Source organism: Somniosus microcephalus, chromosome 3 (assembly GCF_052327205.1).
Source record: "Somniosus microcephalus isolate GS21.2 chromosome 3, FLI_Smic_1.0, whole genome shotgun sequence".
Taxonomy (NCBI): domain Eukaryota; kingdom Metazoa; phylum Chordata; class Chondrichthyes; order Squaliformes; family Somniosidae; genus Somniosus; species Somniosus microcephalus.
In genome coordinates, this window is record NC_140989.1 from 273,941,442 (window position 1) to 273,965,929 (window position 24,488).

The 24,488-nt window shown below is 47.0% G+C and overlaps 1 protein-coding gene across 1 annotated transcript in view; it reads right to left on the reverse strand.

Moving 5' to 3' along the window:
• Positions 1–24,488, reverse strand: part of LOC147121964 (P-selectin-like) — a 134,669-nt gene that overhangs the window by 66,640 nt on the left and 43,541 nt on the right. The window contains exon 3 of the mRNA XM_085982555.1: positions 5,869–6,249. Coding sequence (XP_085838681.1) covers positions 5,869–6,249 — 381 coding nt within the window. The remainder of the gene's footprint in view (positions 1–5,868; positions 6,250–24,488) is intronic.

Sequence of the window (24,488 nt, forward strand, 5' to 3'; positions counted from 1 at the left end):
CGGTCCGACTGAAGTTTGGATTCAGGGCGGCCAAAGGGCGTTGCACGAGGCTGTGACGTCATTTTCTGCGCGCGCATCTGGGCGGCCGCTAAACTTTGCGCCGGCGCTAACGGGCAACTTAATTTGGGGCAGGGCGCAAACTGCGCTGCGCCCGGGCGCTACACGAATAGCGCCCGAAAATCACTTCTCTTAAGGCGCTAACTGCTGGCGCAAGCAACTGAAAATCTAGCCCATAAACTTTAATTAATTAAGTAACTAAAACAAGGTTATATAGGGATGGCAGTGCAGATGGTGTGCCGAAACTGCAGCATGTGGAAGTTTGTGGAAAGCATCGCAATCCCGGATGACCACGTCTGCAGTAAGTGTCTGCATCTCGAGGAACTTCAGCTCAGAGTTATTGAGCTGGAGTCCGAGGTGCAGACATTGCAGGGCATTAAGGAGGGGAAAAGTTATCTGGACACTTTGATCCAGGAGGCAGTCACACCCCTTAGGTTAGGTAGTGGAACAGGTCTGGTTAGTGGTCAGGAACAGGAGGATGTGACTGCAACTCAGGCAGGTAACGGGACCCCAGGCGCAGTGCTGGAGTAACCTCAGCCTTTGTCCTTATCCAACAGGTATCAGGTTCTTGCTGCCTGTGTGGATGAGGGCAAAGGCTGCAGGGTTGATGAGCAAACTGACAATGGCATTGAGGTACAGAAGGCCATTCAAATGGAGGGAGTGAAAAGGAATGTTGTAGTGGCAGGGGGCAGTATAGTCAGGGGTTCTGAAGGCTGTGTTGCTTGCCCGGTGCCAGGGTTAAGGATATCTCCTTGCGGCTAGAGAAGAATTTGGAGTGGGTGGGGGAGGATCCAGTTGTTGTGGTCCACGTAGGAACCAACGACATAGGTAGAACTAGGAATGAGGTTCTGCTGAGAGAGTTTGAGGAGCTAGGGGCCAAATCAAAATGCAGAACCTCAAAGGTAATAACCTCTGGATTGTTACCTGAGCCACGCACAAATTGGCATAGGGACAAGCAGATTAGAGAGTTAAATGTGTGGCTCAAAGAGTGGTGCGGGAGGAAGGGGTTTTGATTCATGGGGTACTAGCGCCAGTACAGGGGAAAGAGGGCGCTGTTCCTTTGGGACAGGCTCCACTAAAACCGGGCTGGGACCAGTGTCCTGGCAAATCGAATAACTAGGGCTATAGATAGGGCTTTAAACTAAAAATGGGGGAATGGGGGGTGGGGTGAGGGGGTGTTGGTGTTAGGTGAGGGGAAATTTAGAAATCTAAAGAGAAAAGTCAAGACAAGGGAGCAATGTAATGATTTGGGTAAAGATAAGCAGAGTGTGACAGGAAGGAACAAAGCGTTTAATGGTAATAGTGCTTCAGCGATTAAGGTGAAAGCAGGGAATAATGGTAAAAAGTTCAAATTAAAGGCTATTTATCTGAATGCAGAAAGCATTTGTAACAAGGGATCTACAAGAAATGAAACCAGCCTAAATATAAATGAATCAGGAAAGGATAGCATAGGAGAAACTAAACTTAGGGAGGACATAGATGGCCAGGGAATAAATAGAGTTATAGAATAGAAGTGTAAAAAAATGGTTAAAAAGAAAGTGAGAGGAACTGCTATTAAAAAGTTAACCTCTCTTACAGCAAGGCACACAGTGTCCATAATAAAACAGGGGAACTGGAGGCAATAATATATTGCGAGGAACCAGATATAGTTGGGATTACTGAGACATGGCTACAGAAAAGTCAGGACTGGGAATTAAGCATTAAGTACAACATATTTAGAAAAGATAGGGAAAAAGGGGAGGTGGAGTAGCTGTACTTATTCGAGATAACATAATGGCAGTAGAAAAAAGTGACGCAGCTTTCGCAGCTAGACAGAAATAGAATCCATGTGGATAGAGATAAAAGATAACAAAGGATCAATCACACTAATAGGGGTAGTTGACAAACCACCTAATATTGGAAGGGAGGTGGCGGAAGAAATATGCAAACAAATTAGGGAAGTGAGTAATAAACATAGAATAATAATCATGGGGGATTTCAACTACCCTGAAATTAATTGGCTAAAAGAGGTAGATAAAAGGGATAAGGGAATGGAGTTCCTACAATGTGTACAGGACTCCTTTCTAAGTAGGGGACCATCTAGGCAATAGTGATCATAATATAATACATTTTAAGATAATAATTGGGAAGGACATAAGTATGACGAACACCGGTGTAATAGATTGGAGAAAAGCCAATTTTGAGGGGCTGAGAATAAAACCTGAGAAAATAAAATGGACAACAATATTGGTAAACAATGATGTAGAACAGCAATGGGAAACATTTAAAACGGTGTTCAACAGAGTCCAAGAAACATATATTCTGCTAAAAAAACAAGAACAAGCTAAATACTAAAGAGACACCATGGATGAATAAAGACATAAAAGAAAAATTGAGGGTAAGGAAAGAGGCATACGTTAAATAGATGGACAGCAGGGGAGAGCATGACAAGGGAGAATATGAAGAGATTAGGAGAGAAGTCAAAAAAAATTAGGAAGGCAAAAAGGAACTATGAAATTAAATTATCAAGAAACATAAAGCAAAATAGTAAAATGTCCTACGGGCACATAAATAAAAAAGGAAAGTCAGGATGGGAATAGGGCCACTAAGGTACGGTCAGGATAAAATCACAGACAGTGATAGCGAAATGGCAGAAATATTAAATAATTACTTTGCTTCAGTATTTACCAGGGAGACAGATCAGGTGGACATGACATTGGAAGAAGAGATTAGAAATGATATGACCTCATTTAAAATAAAAAGAGGAGAAATATTAAATAAACTAATCAAATTCAAAGAGGATAAAACCCCTGGTTTGGACGGATTACATCTGCACATTTTTAAAGAATCTAGGGAAGAGATAGCAGAGGCACTATTACACATATTTAATAATTCCTTAGAAAAGTGTCAGAGGACTGGCAGATAGTGTGGTAAACCACTGTTTGTATTCCACTGTGTACATGTCTGTACATGCCTCAGCTGACTCCTCCCACGAGTCCAGGTATAAAGGTGACTGCTCCACAGTCCCTCTGTATTCTGGACTGGTCGACCACTCGAGGCACACCTTCATTCTCTTGTTAATAAAAGCCTGTTAGTTACTCGCTTAACCTCAGTCTTTTGAGTGATTGATAGCGCATCAGATAGCTAACGTAATACCTATATTTAAGAAGGGAGATAGAACATGTCCAGGGAACTATAGACCAGTCAGCTTAACATCAGTGGTAGGAAAAATAATGGAATCCCTACTAAAGGAAAAAAATAGAACATCTAGGATCCAAAAATATAATAATGAATAGTCAGCATGGATTTCAAAAGGGAAAGTCTTGCTTGACCAACCTCATTGAATTCTTTGAAGAGGTAACAGAGAGAGTAGACAGGGTAATGCAGCATATGAAATGTATCTAGATTTCCAAAAGGCCTTCAATAGGTACCACCTAATAGACTAATAAATAAGGTCAGAGAATGCGGAGTCAGGGGACAAGTAGCAGAATGGATAGCCAGCTGACTTCAGGACAGAAAGCAGAGAGTAGGGGTAAAGGATAGCTATTCAGAGTGACAGAAGGTGGGAAGTGGGGTCCCACAAGGATCAGTGCTGGGATCACTGTTATTCACAATTTATATTAACGATTTAGACCTTGGAGTCAAAAACACAATTTCTAAATTTGCAGATGACACCAAATTGGGAGGGATAGTCAATACTGAGGAGAACTGCAACAAATTACAGGAGGACAATAATAAACTTGCAGAATGGGCAGCTAACTGGCAAATGAATTTCAACATAGATAAATGTGAGGTATTATATTTTGGGAAGAAAACTAAGGAGGTCATTTATTACTTGGAGGGTGGGAGTCTGGGTGGGGTAGAGGAGCAAAGGGATCTTGGAGTACAAATACACACATCACTAAAAGTAACGACACAGGTCAATAAGGCCATAAAAAAGCAAACCAAGCACTAGGGTTTATTTCTAGAGGGATAGAATTGAAAAGTAAGGAAGTTATGCTAAACCTGTATCGAACCTTGGTTCGACCACACTTGGAATACTGTGTACAATTCTGGTCGCCATATTATAAAAAGGATATAGAGGCACTGGAGAGGATACAAAACAGATTTACAAGGATGATACCAGAAATGCGAGGGTATACCTATCAGGAAAGGATGAAAAGGCTGGGTCTCTCTTCTCTTGAAAAGAGAAGGCTAAGGGGTGATCTAATAGAGGTCTTTAAAATTATGGAAGGTTTTGATAGAGTAGATGCAGAGAGAGTGTTTTCACTTGTGGGGAAGAGCAAAACTAGAGGCCATCAATAAAATAGTTACCAAGAAATCAAATAAGGAATTCAGAAGAAACTTCTTTACCCAGAGAGTGGTGAGAATGTGGAACTCGCTACCACAGGGAGTGGTTGAAGCAAATAGTATTGATGCATTTAAAGGGAGGCTAGATAAGCAAATGAGGGAGAAGGGAATAGAGGGTTATGCTGGTAGTTAGATGAGGAAGATGGGAGGAGGCTCGAGTGGAGCATAAATGCCGGCATGGACTGGTTGGGCCGAATGGCCTGCTTCTGTGCTGTATATCCTATGTAATTGTTTGATGAATAATTCCACAGAAACATTAACCTATCTTTCTTTTTCAGAAATTGGCTGACCTGCTGTGCAGCATTTCTGTTTTTATTTCAGATTTCCAGTTTATGCTTTTTCTTTCTGCCTCATCAAGCTTGGCTCAATTAGTAGCACTGTTGCGTATGAGTCAGAAGTTGCCGGTTCAAGCCGCACTGCAAGCCTGAGCAGATAATCTAGGCCAACACTTCTGTGCAGTTCTGAAAGACTGCTGCAGTGTCAGAGCTGCACCTTTTTCAGATGAGTTGTTAAACTAGGCCCTGTCTGCCTATTCGGGTGCATGCAAAAGATCCCACTGCACTATTCGAAGAAGAGCAAGGAGTTGACCTGGTGATCTGAGAAACATTACTCCCTCAACCAACACCCCCTTCAAATCTCATAGACTAGTTGATCCAAGGAGGAATAATGGGCCAGATATTCCGATCCCTACAGGTGGGTACGCGCTGTGCACCCACCCGTAGGGACATCAGAAATGCCGATTTCAGGCATGCACAGCGCATGCGCTGAAAACCGGCATTTCCGATCTGTCAAGAATGGTCTTGGAGTCCCTCCGCCTGCAGAAAACCCTTACAATTCTTACGCCTGGTAAAAGCAGGCGTAAGGCCTGCTTTTACCAGGATAAGAGTAGAAAAAAAAAAATTTTAATATATTTTTTACTGATTTTCAAAAAATTAAATTTTTATTTAAAATACTTAATTTATTGTAATTTCAAGTCATTTTAAAAGTGTGATTTAAAAAAAATGTATTTGAAGTTTTACTATGTTTTTTCACTGATCTCCATTCATATATTTGACAGGTCTTCCTGTCAAATGTATGAAGGGAGATTCTCTTCTGTGATTGGCTCCCCATGGCCCACGTGATCCCAGGGATGCTGCGAACTACATGCACCCCTGGGATACGTGGGCCCTGCGCACTTGGAGTTTGGTGAGGCCCAGGAGCGGAAGTGTGTGCGTCCCGGGAGCCCTCAGGTAAGGGTGCAGATTTTTCCAGATCGCAGGCCTCCGCCCGCGGGAGGCCTGCGATCGGAAAATACGGGCCAACATACCTTCATTTATTTGCTGGTTGTGGGACTTTGCTGTGTGCTCCTGCATAACAATAATGACTGCACTTCAAAAATAATCCATTGATTGTGAAGCCCTTTGGGATGTCCTGAGGAAGTGTTATGCACCCAGATCTATAAATGCAAATTCTTTCTCAACTCCTAATAATTTTTAAAGTTACCTTTGTAACACAGTGGCCTTTTCTTTTTAAGGCAGGGTTCATCATTCCATTTTCCTGCATCATCAATTCTCTTTATATACATTTCCACACAGTCTTCATTGTTCTTTCCATTGTTGGGTTCACCAGGAGCCCAGTTCATCGCAACATTTTCCAATGCCCGATTCGTTCCAATCCAGGTCCAGATATTATTTATCTTCCTCAAACCAATCCAGACATGCGCTTTTGGCAAATAGTCATTCAGGAACTTGTTTTCCTCCATATTCTGTATCGCCACCATATCAGTGTAATGATCTTTACAAAACTTCCTTGCATTTTTCCAATTCATGGGTTTATTAGAATAATGGTATAACCAGCCATGCGCTCCTTCTAACATCAGAATTGCTGTAAAGGAAGAAAACCTGGGGTTTTATATGTCAATAATTTTTCAGAAATTCGTGGCTATTTATAGTGTTGCATAAAGTGGTCTGGATGGAAGGGCAAACTAAAACCCAGTGGATAAACAAAAGTTGGCAGGACATTTAGCCTGAGGTTACAGTCTATCATATGGCAAGCTAGGAGGTGATAAACTACAACAAGTAGGTCAAATGTTATTTAAACAGCACCTTACATTCAGGTAGCAACAGTACTGCGGCACACTCTGCACCATAAACTGGCACAATGTAGGTTTGTGCCTGTGATTCCCCACACAAAGCTCCTGACTTTATACATTCTATTATAGGAGAAAGTCTGACTAGAGACCAGGCACTTCCCTACAGGGAGGATGGTAAAACTGGAGGGCAAGCTACCGTAGGCTGCTGTTGTGCGCTGTTCCGAATTCAGCTCTGCCACAGATACCTACTTAGGTTCAGTGGTGCCATCTGCTCCCATAAGCAGTCCGGTCACCCGCTTCTTATGGGAATTGACTCCCATTGCCCTATATCTACTAGTGCAGTAGCAAAACCGGGAAGTGTAACAGTGAAACTGCCTCCCGATCTGGAAAGGATTTCCATGTCTTATGCACGTGTACTCCTTCAATTCCTCCAAAAGCAAACTGAGTGAAAACTGGATGAGCCTATGTATGGTTTGTATCATATGCTGCTTTATTCCGTATTAGGTAAAACATACAGAACAATGAGACTGATGAAATACAAACAGAAAATGGTGGAAATACTCAACAAGTCAGGCAGCATCTGCGGAGAGAGAAACAGAGTTAAAGGCTGGAATTTTCCAGGGGTCAGTGGGCGGGATCGGTGGTGGGTTGGGTGGGAAATTTGATTTTTTTGACAGCGGGCTAGGACCCTGCTGTCAACCCGCCACAGCGCACCTCTCCCACAGGCGTGTGTGTGATCTCCAATCTGACCCGACCTGCCGAGGCGGGTGACCCAATTAAACCAATTATTGGGTTGTTGACAGACCCTTAATAATACTTTTAACCTTACCTTTTAACTTTAACTGCTCGCCCACAGTTCCACACTGCGCGGGGACCACGTCTTTGAACCTGAGGCAGGAGTTGAATCGCCATTGCTCCAGTTGATTACATGATAGCTTCAAATGTACAGTAAAAGCTCCCACCTGACAGATCATCACTTTCCTCAGCCACAAGCTGTTTCTCAGTCCATTTCCAGCACAGATTCTGCAGGCTTTCCACTTTCCACTCTCCATCCACTCTTACCTCATTGGAAGAACCCTCTCACCATTGACAAAATGCTTCTGTCATTGCTACTTCACCTGCCATCTGTTCCATCAGCATGGGTGCCCTTTATACTGTCTCACCTTGGTCCTCAGAATCCCACCACGATCAGCCCCAACACCAGCAGCACCAGGCACACCAGAAGCACCAACAACAACACCAAACTTCTCTGCACAGGACAGAGGGCATCAGCACCCAAACACATTGCTGCCCGGGAGGCCAGGAAGGGCCTCATCATGGCCAGATTTACTTCACTTGATGCTGTACATCCTGGCTGCCACATGATGCGTCAGATTGGCACCACCCCACACCAACACCATAAATCATCTCTACAATGTCCAAGCCATTCCTTTCACACTCACCAACATTGCGGGGGGTACCGTTATGTCTCACCATTCACTGCAACTCACTAAGCCACTTCCAAAGGTGCACACAAATCTGTCCAAGAACGCAAAATGTTGAAAATAAAGGTTTCAATGTTTGACAACACATTAACAGAAACTTTACATGAACATTGGATAAAATATCCAAATCCCTACCCCTGTGTGTTGTTAGTTGGTATGATTGGACTAGGATGAGGGTGAGTGTGAGGGGTGGCTGGTGAGATGGGGAAGTGATAATGTAGATAGAGGGATGGGTGGACGTGCAAGGTAAGTTGGTGTGAGTAAGGATGCGCAGGAGTAGGGTAGGGAAGGCAGAGTGATGGGATGTGATGAGAGGCACAGCAGGATGAGGTTGAGTGTGGCTTTGTACTAACGTTTCATGATCTAATGAGATCATTGAAAGGTTTGCGCCATCCAGGTCCTCCTGACCACATCCCTGCTTCTGCCCTCCTCTGCAATGTGCAGCCAGGCTGTTTTGTTCTCCTGGGTCTCTTCCGCCCATGGGAAGGGAAGAGGACTTCCCTGCGTGCTGTGACTCCCTCCATAAGCAGGGTGCAGCCCTGCACCTCTGTGCAGTGATTGTTAGTGTTTGCAGCACTTCAATGCTGCAGAACACTGACAGCACAAATGTTAAAAGAAAGTTGGCCACAGTCCTTTTAAAGAAACCGGCTGATGACGCATCATGAATGATGTCACCAGACCCGCTTTCTCTAATTGGACCGGGAAACACACTGGGCAGGTTTAACAAGCCCTATCAACGTAAGTTCATTTTACAGCATGGGATGGAGCCAGCAGCGGGACTGTGACCCGCCACCAACATCGCCCGCACTAGACCCGCCGAGGTGAGAAAAATCCCGGCCAATGTTTCAGGTCGATGACCTTTCACCAGAACTGGAAAAGGTTAGAGATGTAGCAGGTTTTAAGCAAGTACAGAGGCAGGGAAAGGGGGAGGGGAGGAAAAAACAAAAGGGAAGGTCTTTAGTGATAGGATGAAAGGCAGGAGAGATTAAAAGACAAGAGGGATGATGGTGCAAGGCAAAAGGGGGTGGTAATGGGACAAGTAAAGAAATCAAAGATGGGTCTAGAGGAGTTGTAAATGACAACAACAGAATCATTACCAGCAGATGCAGTCTGAAAAAATCGGTTAAGATCTGAAATTGTTGAACTCAATGTTGAGTTTGAACAGCTGTAAAGTGTCTAATCGAAAGATGAGGTGCTGCTCCGCGAGCTTGTGTTGAGTTTCATTGGAACAGTGTAGGAGGCCGAGGACAGAGAGGTCAGAGTGGGAGTGGGATGGAGAATTAAAATGACAGGTGACTGGAAGCTCAGGGCCACGCTTGCAGATTGAACGGAGGTGTTGTGCAAAGCAATCACCCAATCTGCGTTTGGTCTCCCCAATGTAGAGGAGACCGCATCGTGAGCAGCGAATACAGTATACTAAATTGAAAGGAGTACAAGTAAATCGTTGTTTCACCTGGAAGGAGTGTTTGGGGCCCTGGATGATGAGAAGGGAAGAGGTAAAAGGGCAGGTGTTGCATCTCCTGCGCTTGCATGGGAAGGTGCTGTGGGAAAGGGAGGGCTGTTGGGGGTGATTGAAGAGTGGACCAAGGTGTCGCCGAGGGAACGGTCCCTTCAGAATGCTGAACGGGGAGGGGGAGATATGTTTGGTGGTGGCATCATGCTGGAGGTGACAGAAATGGTGGAGAATGTGGAGGCTGGTGGGGTGTAAGGTGAGAACAAGGGATACTTTCCTTTGTTAACCAAGGCATAGAATATAAGAGCAGGGTGGTTGTGCTAGAACTGTATAAAACACTAGTTAGGCCACAGCTAGAGCACTGTGTACAGTTCTGGTCACCACATTACAGGAAAGATGTGATTGCACTAGAGATGGTACAGAGAAGATTTACAAGGATGTCGCCAGGACTGAAGAATTGTAGCTATGAGGAAAGTTTGGATAAGCTGGGGTTGTTTTCTTTGGAACAGTGGAGACTGAGGGGAGACTAATTGAGGTGCATAAAATTATGAGGCGCCTAGATAGAGTAGTTAGGAAGGGGAAACAGAGTTAATGGGGGGAAAATTCAGTTGGTAGCGCCACCCGTTAGTGCCTTAAGAGGGCGCTAAGTGGGGCGCAAACCAACTAGCACCCGGGCGCGGCGATATCTGCACCTCTCGCGAAATTGACCGGACATTTGCGGCAGCGCTAAACAATACCGCCCGATCTCCTGCGCACGCAGATCTTGACGTCATTCGAGAGTGCAACGCCCTTGGGGCACCCTGGATCGGAAATTCAGTGGCGCCCCCTCCTTTCCGCCTGGCGCGACCAACGACAGGTTGACTGGAACGCTTCCCAGTCACTGTGGGGCTGGGGGGCGCTATTTAAAGGGGGCCTCTTCCTGGCTTTTGTGTGGTAGCCATTTTTGCACCACTCGTTCTGAGAGAGAGAGATTTGGAGAGAGAGCATTGAGTCAACGCTGTCTGAGGTAGTTTTGGCTTCTGACCATAACTTTGCAGGTACTTTGCTTTTTGACCGTCATAACTTGCCCAGATACTACGGGGGCTGCAATGGATGGGAACGTCGTCCTTCTCCATCACATTCAGAGGGCACAGAGACGCAGAGAGAGAGTGGCAATCATGGCCAGACAGAGGAGGGCCATCAGGCGTCGGTACAGGAGACCTTACCCTCCCAGGATTTTCGACAACAGTTCTCATACATTAACATGTCTGAGGAGCAGTGTTTACGAAGGCTGCGATTCAGCAAGGAGGTGGTCACTGAGCTCTGCCACCTGCTTCAGCCAGATCTGCAGCCTCAACTGAGGAGCAGGACGTCTCTGTCGGTGGCAGTGAAAATAACAGTGGCTCTCAACTTTTATGCCACCGGCTCCTTTCAATCCGCTACTGGGGACATCGCCAATATCTCCCAGTTTATGGTGCATTGCTGCATCCATCAGGTCACAAATGCCCTCTTTAAAAGGAGACGAGAGTACATCTCTTTCCCCATGACCCTGGACAAGCTGCAAGAACGCGCAACGGGCTGTGCGATGATAGCGGGCTTCCCCATGGTGCAGGGCGCCATTGACTGCATCCATGTGGCTTTGCGGGCACCACAAGAGAATGCCGAGGATTTCCGCAACTGAAAGGGCTCCCATTCCTTAAACGTCCAGTTGGCCTGTGACTATTATGTCCATGTATAATTGAGACATGGACAGCAGGAGTTGATTATAACAAGTCTTTACTGAATGGAGACAATCGGGAACTGAAACTACAGAAGGCTGCTAGCGCCTTTTTATACAGGGGTGGTCACTGCCGGTACTGCAGTCTGAGACCAGTTATTCCCTTAAAGGTACATACACAACAATTCCTCCCCTTTTAGATAAACAGTACATAACATTCATTTAACAACTAAATGATAACTAATTACAATCACAATTACGGTTGCTAGATACATTGGTTGAGGTTAAGCAATTATAAGTTCAGTCTTTGAGGAGGCTTCCTGATTCTGTCTGGATAACGCCTCTTTGGGGTATCAGGTTCTTCTGGCAAGGTTGAGTCGGGATCAATGTCGTTGTTTGGTTCATCTGCTTCCAATATCACCGATTCTGCGGTAGATGCAATTGGTACGTCGGTTTCATCGCCAGGTGTATCAGATTGTGGTGTGGAGTTGACGTTTTCCAGTGACTCTAGAATCTGGTCAGCATGGCGTCTTACAATGCTCTCTCCAACGTCCACGGTATACATGAGAGGTCCTTGCCGTGTACAAATCGTTCCTGGCTGCCATTTCTCTGTGCGGTAGTCCCGGGCCAAAACTGGTTGACCTATCTTAAAACTCTTGGTCGGTCTTTCATTCATATTCTGAAACTGCCTGTTCTCCACATCTCTTCTGATGTTCGGCTTAACCGAATCCAAGCGGCATCGTAGTCTTCGATTGAAGAACATCATGGCAGGAGTTTGGTTGGTAACCGCATGTGTCGCATTCCGGTAGGCAAACAAGAAGTTGTTCACCTTGTGTTGTAGGGGTATATCTTCATTACACATTGCCTTGATAGCCTTCTTGAATGTTTGAACAAACCTCTTGGCCAATCCATTAGTGGCTGGATGATATGGGGCAGATGTGTAATGCTTAACACCATTGTTCTTTAAGAACCTCCGGAACTCTTCAGACACAAACTGTGGTCCATTGTCAGAGCAAATCTGTTCAGGCAGCCCATTCCTGGCGAATATGGTTCGTAAGACTGTGATAGTTTTTTCTGTGGTGGTTGAGGACATTTTTATTACCTCTGGCCACTTTGAATGTGCATCCACCGCAATTAAAAACATCGAGTCCATGAAGGGACCAGCAAAATCAGTGTGCACCCTTTGCCATGGAGATGAGGGCCACTCCCATGGATGTAGAGGGGCTTGTGGTGGGGCGTTTTGGACCTTCTGGCATCCTCTACAGCTCTTGGTCATCTCTTCGATTTCTCTATCGATTCCCGGCCACCACACAAACGCTCTGGCTAAGTTCTTCATTTTTACCCCTCCCAGATGACCCTCATTGTAGTGTATGTACCTTTAAGAGGAACTATGTTTTTGAAGCCCCTGTATACTGTAGTGCCAGTAGTGACCACTCGGGTATATAAGCCTCTGTAGCGTCTTGTGTAGTTAGTTCACCTCCAGACTTTGTTCAGTAAACACTTGTTAAATCAACTCCTGCATTCCATGCCTCCATCAACACACGGCTCTAACAGTGACGACGAGTTAGAAACGAACTTACCTGCAATTCGGCAGCACCTCAAGGGGATCGATTCCTCAGACGAAGGTCGAAGCCAGAAGCAAGAAAAAAACAAACAAACTGTGGTTTCACCAGCTAAACGGGCTGGTGGCAGGTAGTGCACTGATCCTTCCTGGGCTGCGGCGGGCTAGAGCTCGATCGGGTGGCTCTGCAACGGGGCCGGGCAGCGAGTCGGGAAGCAGAAGCAAAGAGAGAGAGAGGGTGGAGCACTCAGGGCACGGCCGGTGCTGCAAAGCAGGTCGGCATTCAGACCGAGCAGAGGGAGGGGAAAGTCCCAGAGGGTCCGCTCCACGATGGGAACGGTTCTCCAAGTAACGGAGAAACTATTGAAACGATATATAAAAAAAAATAGAAATACCGCGAAAAGCTGCAGGTCGCAACGGGAACCGCGGAGAACAGCGTTGGCAGCAGCGGCAGCGGCGGGAAAGCGCGGGAGGCGCCATCTTAACTTGGCGGGGAAGAAAGAAAAGCACGAGAGGCGCCATTTTGATTCATCGGGGACGGAGGAAAAGCGCGGGAAGCGCCATTTTAGATTTTCAAGATGCCGAAGACTGGCAATATTACTGCTTTCGATAGTGATATAGAAGATTGGACCACATATGTGGGAAGAGTGGAGGTATATTGCAAGGCGAATGAAGTAGTGGATGATAAAAAGGCATCGGTACTTCTAAATCTGATGAGCGCAAGGACATACGGGCTGTTACGAAACTTGATCACTCCAGCCAAACTGATGGACAAGAATTTTAAGGAGATTGTTGATACCTTACAGGAGCACTTAAACCCAACACCGCTGCTGATAGCGGAATGATTCATATTCTTCAGGAGGAATCAGCACAAGAATGAAAGTAACGCTGATTACCTCACCGAATTACGAAAGCTGCCAAAGCACTGCCAATTCGGGGCAGGACTGGCAGATTCTCTACGAGACAAATTCGTCTGCGGTCTCCTAAGCGAAGGAACACAGAAAAGACTACTTTCTGAAAAAGATTTGACACTGGACAAGGCTTTCAGTGTGGCTGTATCATACGAAGCAGCAGCAAGAGGAGCTGCAGAGATACAGCAAAAGCCACAGGACTTCGGCACCCATGAAATGACACGGGGTTTCGAGAGATGTTATCGCTGTGGCAGATCCACCCATGACCAGAAGGACTGCTGGTTCAAGGACAAAGCATGCAGGCAATGCGGAAAGATGGGACACATTGCACGTGTATGCAGATCTGGAAAGAAATCCGCTGACAGTAAAAAGGTCAATAAGGAAAAGTACAGAAAGGTACAAATGATGACGGACAGTAGCTCCGAAGACCAGAAGAGCGATAGCAACTCCGGAAACAAGAGACTAAGCTGTCTCAAATTACATAATGTAATTGCCAAAGAAGATTACCAGACCATTTGGGTTACCCTCACGATAGCGGGGTACCCAGTCAAAATGGAGCTAGATACAGGATCAGCTCTGACCATCATGAGTCGATGGGATTACGAGCGGCTATTTCCGCATATACCTTTGAAAGACACATCCATTATCTTGAAGACATATACGGGGCAGAAAGTATACCCCAGAGGGAAAATAAGGGTGCCTGTTGTATACAACGGCAAGGAAATACAGAAGTTGTATTTATACGTTCTGCAAGATGGTGGTCCACCGTTGTTGGGACGTGAATGGATCAGAAAGATACGTTTAGACTGGCACTCCATTCAGGCACTGACGGTGACCAGTAAGAAAAAAAACGATGATGACGTCATACCTGGACGATTAAAAGAAATCTTGGCTAACGCCAAAGAAGTGTTTCAACAGGAACTAGGAACCCTGAAAGGCGCCACCGCCTCAATAAAAGTGGAAGATGCGGCAATTCCCAAGTTTTTTAAGGCAAGGCCGGTGCCATACGCAATTCGTCCAGCCGTCGAGGCAGAGCTGGAGAATTTGGAAAAAGCAGGCGTGTTATCCAAGGTAGATTGGAGCGAGTGGGCAACACCCATCGTCCCGGTCATGAAGAAAACGTTGAATAATGATAAATCTGAAGAACAGAGGAAAGTTCGCATCTGTGGGGACTTCAAGGTGACTGTAAACCCGGTTCTTCACACGGTACATATCCTCTTCCGAGGATAGAAGATATTTTCGCCTCACTATCCGGAGGGAAACGTTTCACCAAAATTGATTTAGCACAGGCATATCTACAGATGGAGGTTGAGGAGGCCTCTAAAAAGTATCTCACGATAAACACACACAAAGGCCTGTACCAGTACAATCGACTGGTTTTCGGAGTGGCATCAGCTGCGGCTATCTGGCAAAGAGCTATGGAGCAAGCCCTGCAAGGGATTCCGGGGACTCAATGCTACCTAGACGACATCCTTGTAACAGGAGAAAACTACAATGAGCACCTTGCCAACTTAGAGCAGGGGCTCACGATGCTGAGAGAACGGGGCCTATGAGCAAATCGCCCCAAGTGCAAATTTTTCCAGAAACAAATATCATATTGTGGCCATGTCATTAACGAAGAAGGGTTGCATAAGTCACCTGAAAAAATTGAAGCGGTCGTAAAGGCCCCAATGCCTGAAAATGTCTCACAATTAAGGTCATTCCTGGGATTAGTAAATTACTATCATAAATTTTTACCAAACTTGTCGACGGTTCTGCACCCTCTTAACGCACTGCTACAAACGGGAGTAGTTTGGGAATGGAGTGAAGACTGTAAACGTGCCTTCCATAAATGCAAAGGCTTGATCACGTCCAGGGAAGTGTTGGCTCATTACAACCCATCACTGCCAATCAGACTGGCGTGCGATGCATCCCTTTACGGCGTAGGAGCGGTATTATCGCATAGATTCGCTGATGGCTCGGAGCAGCCGATAGCTTTTGCGTCACGCTCATTGAACTCAGCTGAGCGTAAATATGCCCAGATCGACAGGGAGGCACTCAGCCTGGTGTGGGGGGTGAAGAAATTCAACCATTACCTACACGGACAAAAATTTACCTTGTTGACTGACCATCAACCCCTCGTCTCCATATTCAACCCTAAAAAGGGCATTCCCATTATGACAGCGCAAAGGCTACAAAGGTGGTCCCTTTTCCTAGGGGCACACCAATATGACATAGAATACAAAGGAACAAAACAGCATGGGAATGCTGACGGGTTATCACGCCTACCGTTGCCAACGGTGGAAGTGGCGCCTACAGTGGACCCAGTGGAGATGTTCCACTCGACCATAGTGGAATGTCTACCGGTGACAAATTCTACCATTGAAAAGGAAACGCGAAATGACCCGACTCTCTCACGAGTCTACGATTTAACGGTGAAGGGATGGCCAGCACATGGCGAACCACTGTTGCCAGCATTCTCGCAAAGAAGAGAACAGCTGTCAGTGTGCCGAGGAACCTTGATGTGTGGATCCAGAGTGGTGATTCCACCCAAACTCAAGGATAGAGTGCTAAAGGAGCTTCACGAGGGGCATCTGGGTGGAGTGAAAATGAAGAACTTAGCCAGAGCGTTTGTGTGGTGGCCAGGTATCGATGGAGACATCGAAGAAATGACCAAGAGCTGTCTAGGATGCCAGAAGGTCCAAAACGCCCCACCACAAGCCCCTCTACATCCATGGGAGTGGCCCTCATCTCCATGGCAAAGGGTACATATCGACTTTGCTGGTCCATTTATGGACTCAATGTTCTTAATCGCAGTGGATGCACACTCCAAGTGGCCGGAGGTAATAAAGATGTCCTCCACCACCACGGAAAAAACCATCACAGTATTAAGGGCCATATTCGCCAGGAATGGGCTGCCTGAACAGATCTGTTCTGATAATGGACCGCAATTTGTATCCGAAGAATTCAGGAAGTTCTTAAAAAACAATGGGGTTAAGCACTACACGTCCGCCCCATACCATCCCGCCACCAATGGATTGGCTGAAAGGTTTGTCCAGACCTTCAAGAAGGCCATAAAGGCCATGGGTAATGAAGACATAAATCTACAACATAAGGTAGATAACTTCGTGTTTGCATACAGGAATGCAACACATGTGGTTACAAACCAAACCCCCGCCATGATGTTTTTCAATAGAAGCCTAAGATGCCGGCTGGATTTGGTCAAGCCAAACGTCAGAAGGGCTGTAGAGAACCGGCAATTTCAAAGCATGAATGAAAGGCCAACTAGAACCTTCCAGATAGGTCAACCAGATTTGGCCCGGGACTACCGTACCGAGAAATGGCAGCCTGGAACTATTTGCACACGACTAGGACCGCTGATGTATACCGTGGACATTGGAGAAAGCATAATAAGGCGCCATGCTGACCAGATCATAGAGTCATCCGAAAAAGGACAACCTACACCACAACTCTATACGCCTAGTGATGAAGCAGAGATACCCATAGTATCTACCTCCGATCCGGTGATACTGGAACCAGATGAACCCGACACTGGCATTGAAGCCGAATCGACCTTGCCAAAAGAACCTACTACACCACCGAGGCGTTATCCGGACCGAGTCAGGAAGCCTCCAGAGAGACTGAATTTGTAATTGATTAACTTCAGCAAATGTGTATATTATTGTTCTTGTAAAAATGTTATTTAATGATTACTTAAAATGTTATGTACTATTTATCTAAAAGGGGAGGAATTGTAGTGTATGTACCTTTAAGAGGTACTATGTTTTTGAAGCCCCTGTATACTGTAGTACCAGTAGTGACCACTTGGGTATATAAGCCTCTGTAGCGTCTTGTGTAGTTAGTTCACCTCCAGACTTTGTTGAGTAAACACTTGTTAAATCAACTCCTGCATTCCGTGTCTCCATTAACACACGGATCTAACACTCATGAAGCTCATTGAGCACTCTATCCTTCAATTTGGGTGGAATTACTACTCTGGATCCACACATCAAGGTTCCTCTGCACACTGACCGCTGTTCTCTTCTCGGCGAGAATGCTGGCAGCAGTGGTTCGCCATGTGCTGGCCATCCCTTCACCGTTAAATCATAGACCCGGGATAGTGTCGGGTCATTTCGTGTTTCATTTTCTATGTTTGCATTCGTCACAGGGAGACATTCGACTATGGTCAAGTGGAATATCTCCATTGAATCCACTGCAAGTTCTTCTTCCACCATCGGCAACGGTAGGCGCGACAATCCATCAGCATTCCCATGCTGTTTAGTTCCTTTGTACTCGATGTCATATTGGTGTGCCCCTAGGAAAAGGGACCACCTCTGTAGCCGTTGTGCTGTCATTATCGGTACGCCCTTCTGAGGGTTGAAAATGGAGACAAGAGGTTAATGATCAGTTAGTAGAGTAAATTTTTGACCGTGCAGGTAGTGATTGAACTTCTTCACCCCCCACACTAGGCTGAGGGCCTCTCTGTCAATCTGGGCATAGTTACACTCGGCTGAAGTTAACGAGCGTGACGCAAAAGCTATCGGCCTCTCTAAACCATCAAGGAATTTATGTGACAGTACCGCCCCAATGCCGTAGGGAGACGCATCACACGCCAATGTTATCGGTAGTGATGGGTTGTAGTGAGCCAATACTTCTCTTGAAGTGATTAAGTCCTTACTCTTCTGAAAGGCCCGCTTACAGTCATTGCTCCATTTCCATGCTACTCCCGTTCGTAGTAGGGCGTTCAGTGGGTGCAGAATTGTGGACAAATTCGGTAAAAACTTATGGTAGTAATTCACCAATCCGAGGAATGACCTCAGTTGCGACACATTTTCAGGCACTGGGGCCTTAACAACCGCTTCAATTTTGTCAGGGGACTTATATAACCCCTCTTCATCAATCACGTGGCCACAATACGATATCTGTTTCTTAAAAAACTCGCACTTGGGGCGGTTGGCTCGTAGCCCATGTTCACGTAGTCTAGTGAGCACCTGTGCTAGGTTGTTAAGGTGTTCACTGTCATCTTCACCTGTCACTAGGATGTCGTCCAAGTAACACTGAGTCCCTGGAATCCCTTGCAGGACTTGATCCATCGCTCTTTGCCATATCGCTGGAGCTGATGCTACTCCGAATACCAATCGATGATACTGGTAAAGACCTTTGTGAGTGTTTATCGTGAGATACTTCCTAGAGGATTCTTCAACTTCCATCTGCAAATACGCTTGTGCTAGGTCAATTTTTGTAAAATGCTTCCCTCCAGATAGTGAGGCGAAGATGTCTTCTATCCTTGGAAGAGGATATTGTACTGTGTGAAGGACTGGGTTCACCGTCACCTTGAAGTCCCCACAGATGCGAACCTTCCTTGGCTCCTCAGACTTATTGTTTAATGTTTTCTTCATGACAGGAATGATGGGTGTCGCCCACTCGCTCCAGTCTACCTTAGACAACACGCCTGCATTCTCCAGATTCTCCAGCTCTACCTCAACGGCTGGGCGAAATGCATAGGGTACCGGTCTTGCTTTGAAAAACTTGGGAATTGCATTCTCTTCTATTTTTATCGAGGCGGTTACGCCTTTAAGAGTGCCCAGTTCTTGTTGAAATACCTCTTTGGCGTTAGCTAAGATTGTTGACAATTGTCCAGGAGTGATGTCGTCATCTTTTTTACCAGCCACCGTCATTGCCTGAATGGAGTGCCAGTCTAAGCTTATCTTTCTGATCCATTCACGTCCCAATAACGGTGGTCCACCATCTTGCAGTATGTAGAGATACAATTTCCGTATTTTCTTGCCGTTGTATTCGACAGGCACCCTTATTTTTCCTCTGGGGTATACTTTTTGCCCCGTATACGTCGTCAAGACGATGGATGTCTCTCTCAAGGGTATGTGTGAGAACAGCCGCTCGTAGTCTCGTCGATTCATGACGGTTAGCGCTGATCCTGTATCCAATTCCATTTTAACTTGGGACCCTGCTATTGTGAGGGTGACCCAAATGGTTCGGTGATCCTCTTTTGCAATTACATTGTGAAGTTTGAGACAGCTTAGTCTCTTGTTCCCGGATTCACTATCGCTCATCTGGTCTTCGGAACTACTGTCCGTCATCTTTTGTACTTTCTTGTACGGTTCCTTAGTAGCCTTTTTGTTGTCGTTGGTCTTCTTCCCAGACCTGCAAACTCGTGCAATGTGTCCCATCTTTCCGCATTGCCTGCATATTTTGTACTTAGACCAGCAGTCCTTCTGGTTGTTCTGCCGCAGCGATAACATTTTGCAAATCCCCGTGTCATTTCGTGGGTGCCGTATTCCTGTGGCTTTTGTTGCATTTCCGCAGCTCCCCTGGCTGCTGCTTCGTACGATACTGCCACGCTGAAAGCCTTATCTAGCGTCAGCTCTTTCTCTGAGAGTAACTTCTTCTGGGTTCCTTCACTCAGGAGTCCACAGACAAATTTGTCCCGTAGGGTATCTGCCAGTCCTTCTCTGAACTGGCAGTGCTTTGATAGCTTGCATAGTTCCGTAAGGTAATCAGCGTTGCTCTCATCTTTATGTTGAGTTCTCCTGTGGAATTTAAATCTTTCTGCTATCAGCAGCGGTGCAGGGTTTAGGTGTTCCTGTAGGATAGCAACAATTTCGTTAAAACTCTTCGCCTTCGGTTTGGCTGGAGTAATCAGGTCCTGCAATAGGCCGTACGCTCTTGCACCCATTAAGCTTAGCAGTACCGATGCCTTTTTCTCATCGGCTATTTCGTTTGCCTCGCAATATACCTCGACTCTTTCCACATACATGGTCCAGTCTTCTATTGCATTATCAAAGGCAGTGATATAACCAGTCTTCGGCATCTTGGAAATCTAAAATGGCGCCTCCCGCGCTTTGCCTTCTTCCCCGATTTAACAAAATGGCGCCTCCCGCGCTTTGCCATCTTCCCCGCTGGATTAAGATGGCGCCTCCCGCGCTTTGCCTTCTTCCCCGCTGTTGCTAGCGCTGCTTTCCACGGTTTCCGTGGCAACCTGCAGCTCCTCGCGGCTTTCTGCGCGTTTAATATTTTTTATTTTTTATTTTATTATTTTCCCGTCGTGGAACAACCCTGTGGGACTCTTGCCTCCCTCTTCTCGGGTCTGTACGCTGCCCGGCTTCGTAGCACCGGTCGCGCCCTGTGTGCTCCACCCTCTCTCTCTCTCCTCTTCCCGACCATGCTGCTCGGCCCCGTTGCAAGCCACCCGCTCGAGTCCTAGACTGCCGCAGCCCAGGAAGGATCAGTGTACTACCTGCCACCAGCCCGATTAGCTGAAGCACCGTCGACAGGAACCAAGGCCCGCTCTCGACAGCCTCTCCTGCAAATCTTCAACTCCGCTGACTCAGGGGCGGATGCCCACGGTCGACGCCCGTTTCTACTGCTTCTTTCTTCCTTCTGGCCTCGACCTCTGCTCACTTCGCTTCAGGAATGGATCCCATGAGGTGGTGCAGACTGTAGGTAAGTTTGTATCTGCTCGTCGCCAATATTGTGTCCGTGTATAATTGAGACACGGACAGCAGGAGTTGATTATAACAAGTCTTTACTGAATGGAGACAATCGGGAACTGAAACTACAGAAGGCTGCTAGCGCCTTTTTATACAGGGGTGGTCACTGCCGGTACTGCAGTCTGAGACCAGTTATTCCCTTAAAGGTACATACACCATAGTGACCACAGACAGCTGATACTCGCTGTCAATGCCCACTTTCCAGGCAGCAGCCACGATGCCTTCATCCTGCGCCAGGCTTCTGTGGCAGACCTTTTTGAGGCACCGCTTCATCCAGGAGGTTGGCTTCTCAGGGACAAGGGATATCCTGTGTGCACCTGGCTGATGACCCCGCTCCGTTTGCCCAGCAGCCCTGCTGAGCTACGATACAACGAGAGCCATCAAGCTACCAGGACCATCGTTGAGCACACAATCGGCGTGCTCAAGCAACGGTTCCGCTGTCTGGACCATTCTGGAGGAGCCCTGCAGTACTCGCCTGAGCGAGACTCCCACTTCGTTGTGTGCTGCATGCTGCATAACCTGGCAATCCTCAGGACCCAGCCAATGCCACCAGACATTGGAGCACCAGCAGAGGAGGAGGAGGAGGAAGATGAGGAGGATGGTCATCAGCAGCACCAAGGCGGGAGGGAGGCACAAAGTGGAAGGGCCATCCGTCAAAGGCTCATAGCAAGTCGCTTCTAGGCCCTCTCTGAGGGAATGGCTTCTGCCATTCAAACAACCTGAATGAAACCATCCCGCAACCCCTAAGCCAGTCAAGGCAACAATGAGTGCAAAGACCAAACATGCGCATTTTGAATACATACACTTCTTTATTTCCCAAACTGTGTCTCATTTCCGCATGACAAAGTAATAGAAAGAAACACCAAAAAAAACAGTCATTCACATAACTGGCTCTCACAACCTGGAGACAATGTCCAAGACAGTAACAAAAATTTGACCACGACCCTCGGCCGTCAATAAAACAATGAAATACATTTTGCGACACCTCCTACTTTTTGCCCTTCGAGGGTGATTTGCCTCCCTTGCGAAATTGCCCCCTTCCCACCCTGCAGCTCCTCCATAATGGGACCCCAGTAGCTGCAGCAAGGCTGGGGAAGGCTGTTGAGTGTCAGAAACTGAGACTGCAGATGCCCTTGAGGGACAGCCTGGACCAGCTCTGGGCCTGGAGGGTCCGGCTGCTGACTGCTCCAACTCTGCATGGGCGGCAGCAGTCTGTCCTACAGGTGGTGGCAACTGCAGTGGAGAAGTGACAGTGTTGGCAGCAGGAATGCTGTCATCTTGAGAGAGGACAGCAACTTCCTGCTCGACCGACACACTGGCACTCCCACGGGGCAGCACCTCAGCATGCGGAGCAATCTGCTGGAGTACAGATTGCTGGCCTGCTGCGGCGCGGTGAGAGCCCCGGGGAAATCTGCCCGATCCAGCGAGGGTGGCAGCAGTCAGTGCTCGCGTGACCTCAATCTGTGTCTGCATGAGACCAGCCACTGACTGCATTGCAGCACTTAGCATTTGCGTGGCAGCCGCCTGTGCTCCAGCGAAGTGCTCCACACTCCTTGCCAGTGATTCAATGGATTCGGGCATCCTTGCCACTGCAGCCATGAGCTCAGTGTGCCTTTGCTCCGCCTGGGCGCTCATTTCAGCGAGGACATAGAAACATAGAAACATAGAAGATAGGAGCAGGAGTAGGCCATTCGGCCCTTCGAGCCTGCTCTGCCATTCAATGAGATCATGGCTGATCATCCAAATTCAGTACCCTGTCCCTGCCTTCTCCCCATATCCCTTGATCCCTTTAGCCCTAAGAAATATATCCAATTATTTTTTGAATATATTTAATGAACTGGCCTCCACCGCCCTCTGTGGCAGAGAATTCCACAGGTTCACCACTCTCTGGGTGAAGAAATTCCTCCTCATTTCAGTCCTAAATGGCTTACCCCTTATCCTTAGACTATGACCCCTGGTTCTGGACTCCCCGGCCATCATAAACATCCTTCCTGCATCTAGTCTGTCCAGGCCTGACAGAATTTTATAGGTTTCGATGAGATCTCCTCTCAATCTTCTAAACTCCAGTGAGTATAAGCCCAATCGACACAATCTCTCCTCATACATCATTCCTGCCATCCCAGGTATCAGCCTGGTGAATCTTCGCTGCACTCCTTCCATGGCAAGAACGTCCTTCCTCAGGTAAGGTGACCAAAACTGCACACAATACTCAAGGTGCGGTCTCACCAAGGCCCTGTACAACTGTAGCAAGACCCGCTCCTCATCTGCGTTCAGTGCAGCAGGACTCGAGGCCACACTCTCCGTCCGGGGAGAAGGCCCCCGAGCTTCCCTAACCCCCTCGCGTTGCTGCAGCCCGCTGGGTCCTGGAGCTTCACCCTCATCAGACCATTCCCCCCCGCTCCCCTCCAGGGAAGTTGTGTCCCCAGTATGGGCATGGGCTGCCTCGGCAGAGGGTTGCGCTGATGATCCAGCTTCCTCTTCCTTCTCGCCTTCAGCTTCACTCCCAATGGCAGCTTGAGGGCCCGTCTCCTCACCTGGTGAATCACCATCTGAAAGCAGGGAGGTACAAGAGTGGCTTTAGCGTGAGGACAGGGTGGCAGCAAGGGAGACATGAGTGCAGCGATGTACTGATTTGGATTGAAAGTGTCAAAGGCTGCTGTTGTGAGGAACAAGTGGAAGGAGAGAGGACAAAAAGGTGATGACCTTACCATTGCTGGCCAGAACGGGGTCGGCGTCTCCAATGGCGATGGGACCAAGCATCCGGCTTGCCACAATCCTGTGGACGTGCTGCTCAAGATCGCTGAGGGCTTGAAGGTGAGGCCGCCCTCCACCGGTCCGTTGCTGCTGTCTCCTATTATGAGGAAAGGGAAGGTCTGTGATAGGGTGGAAGGCTGGAGAGATTAAAAGACAAAAGGGATGATGGTGCCTTCCACCCTAACACATTTGGTCAGGACTGGGAACTAAATCTACCAGGTTATAAGGTCTACAGGAAAGATAGGGAGAATGGTAAATGGGGAGGAGTAGCCTTAATGATTAAGGATGAAATCACTTCAATGATAAGAGAGGATATAACAAAAGGTAAGCAGGCAGTGGAGACTTTATGGGTAGAATTAAGAAATTGGAAAGGATTGAAGACTGTAGTGGGAGTTGTGTATCGGCCCCCGGTAGCAGCTGTGAAGTGCTGGATTGTATAACTGCATAGATTAGACAAGCGTTTAAGGCAGAGTGGTTTTAAAGGGGGATTTTAACTTTCATATAGATTTGGATAAGCAGTGTTGCACATGTTGGAAAGGTAGTGAATTTCTTGAGTGTATCTGGGATAGTTTTCTACAACAATATGTCCTACAGGCAATAAGGGGGCATGCCATATTAGATTTAGTAATGAGTAATGAGCCAGATTTAGTCAACAGCCTAATGGTGCGTGAACATTTATCCAATA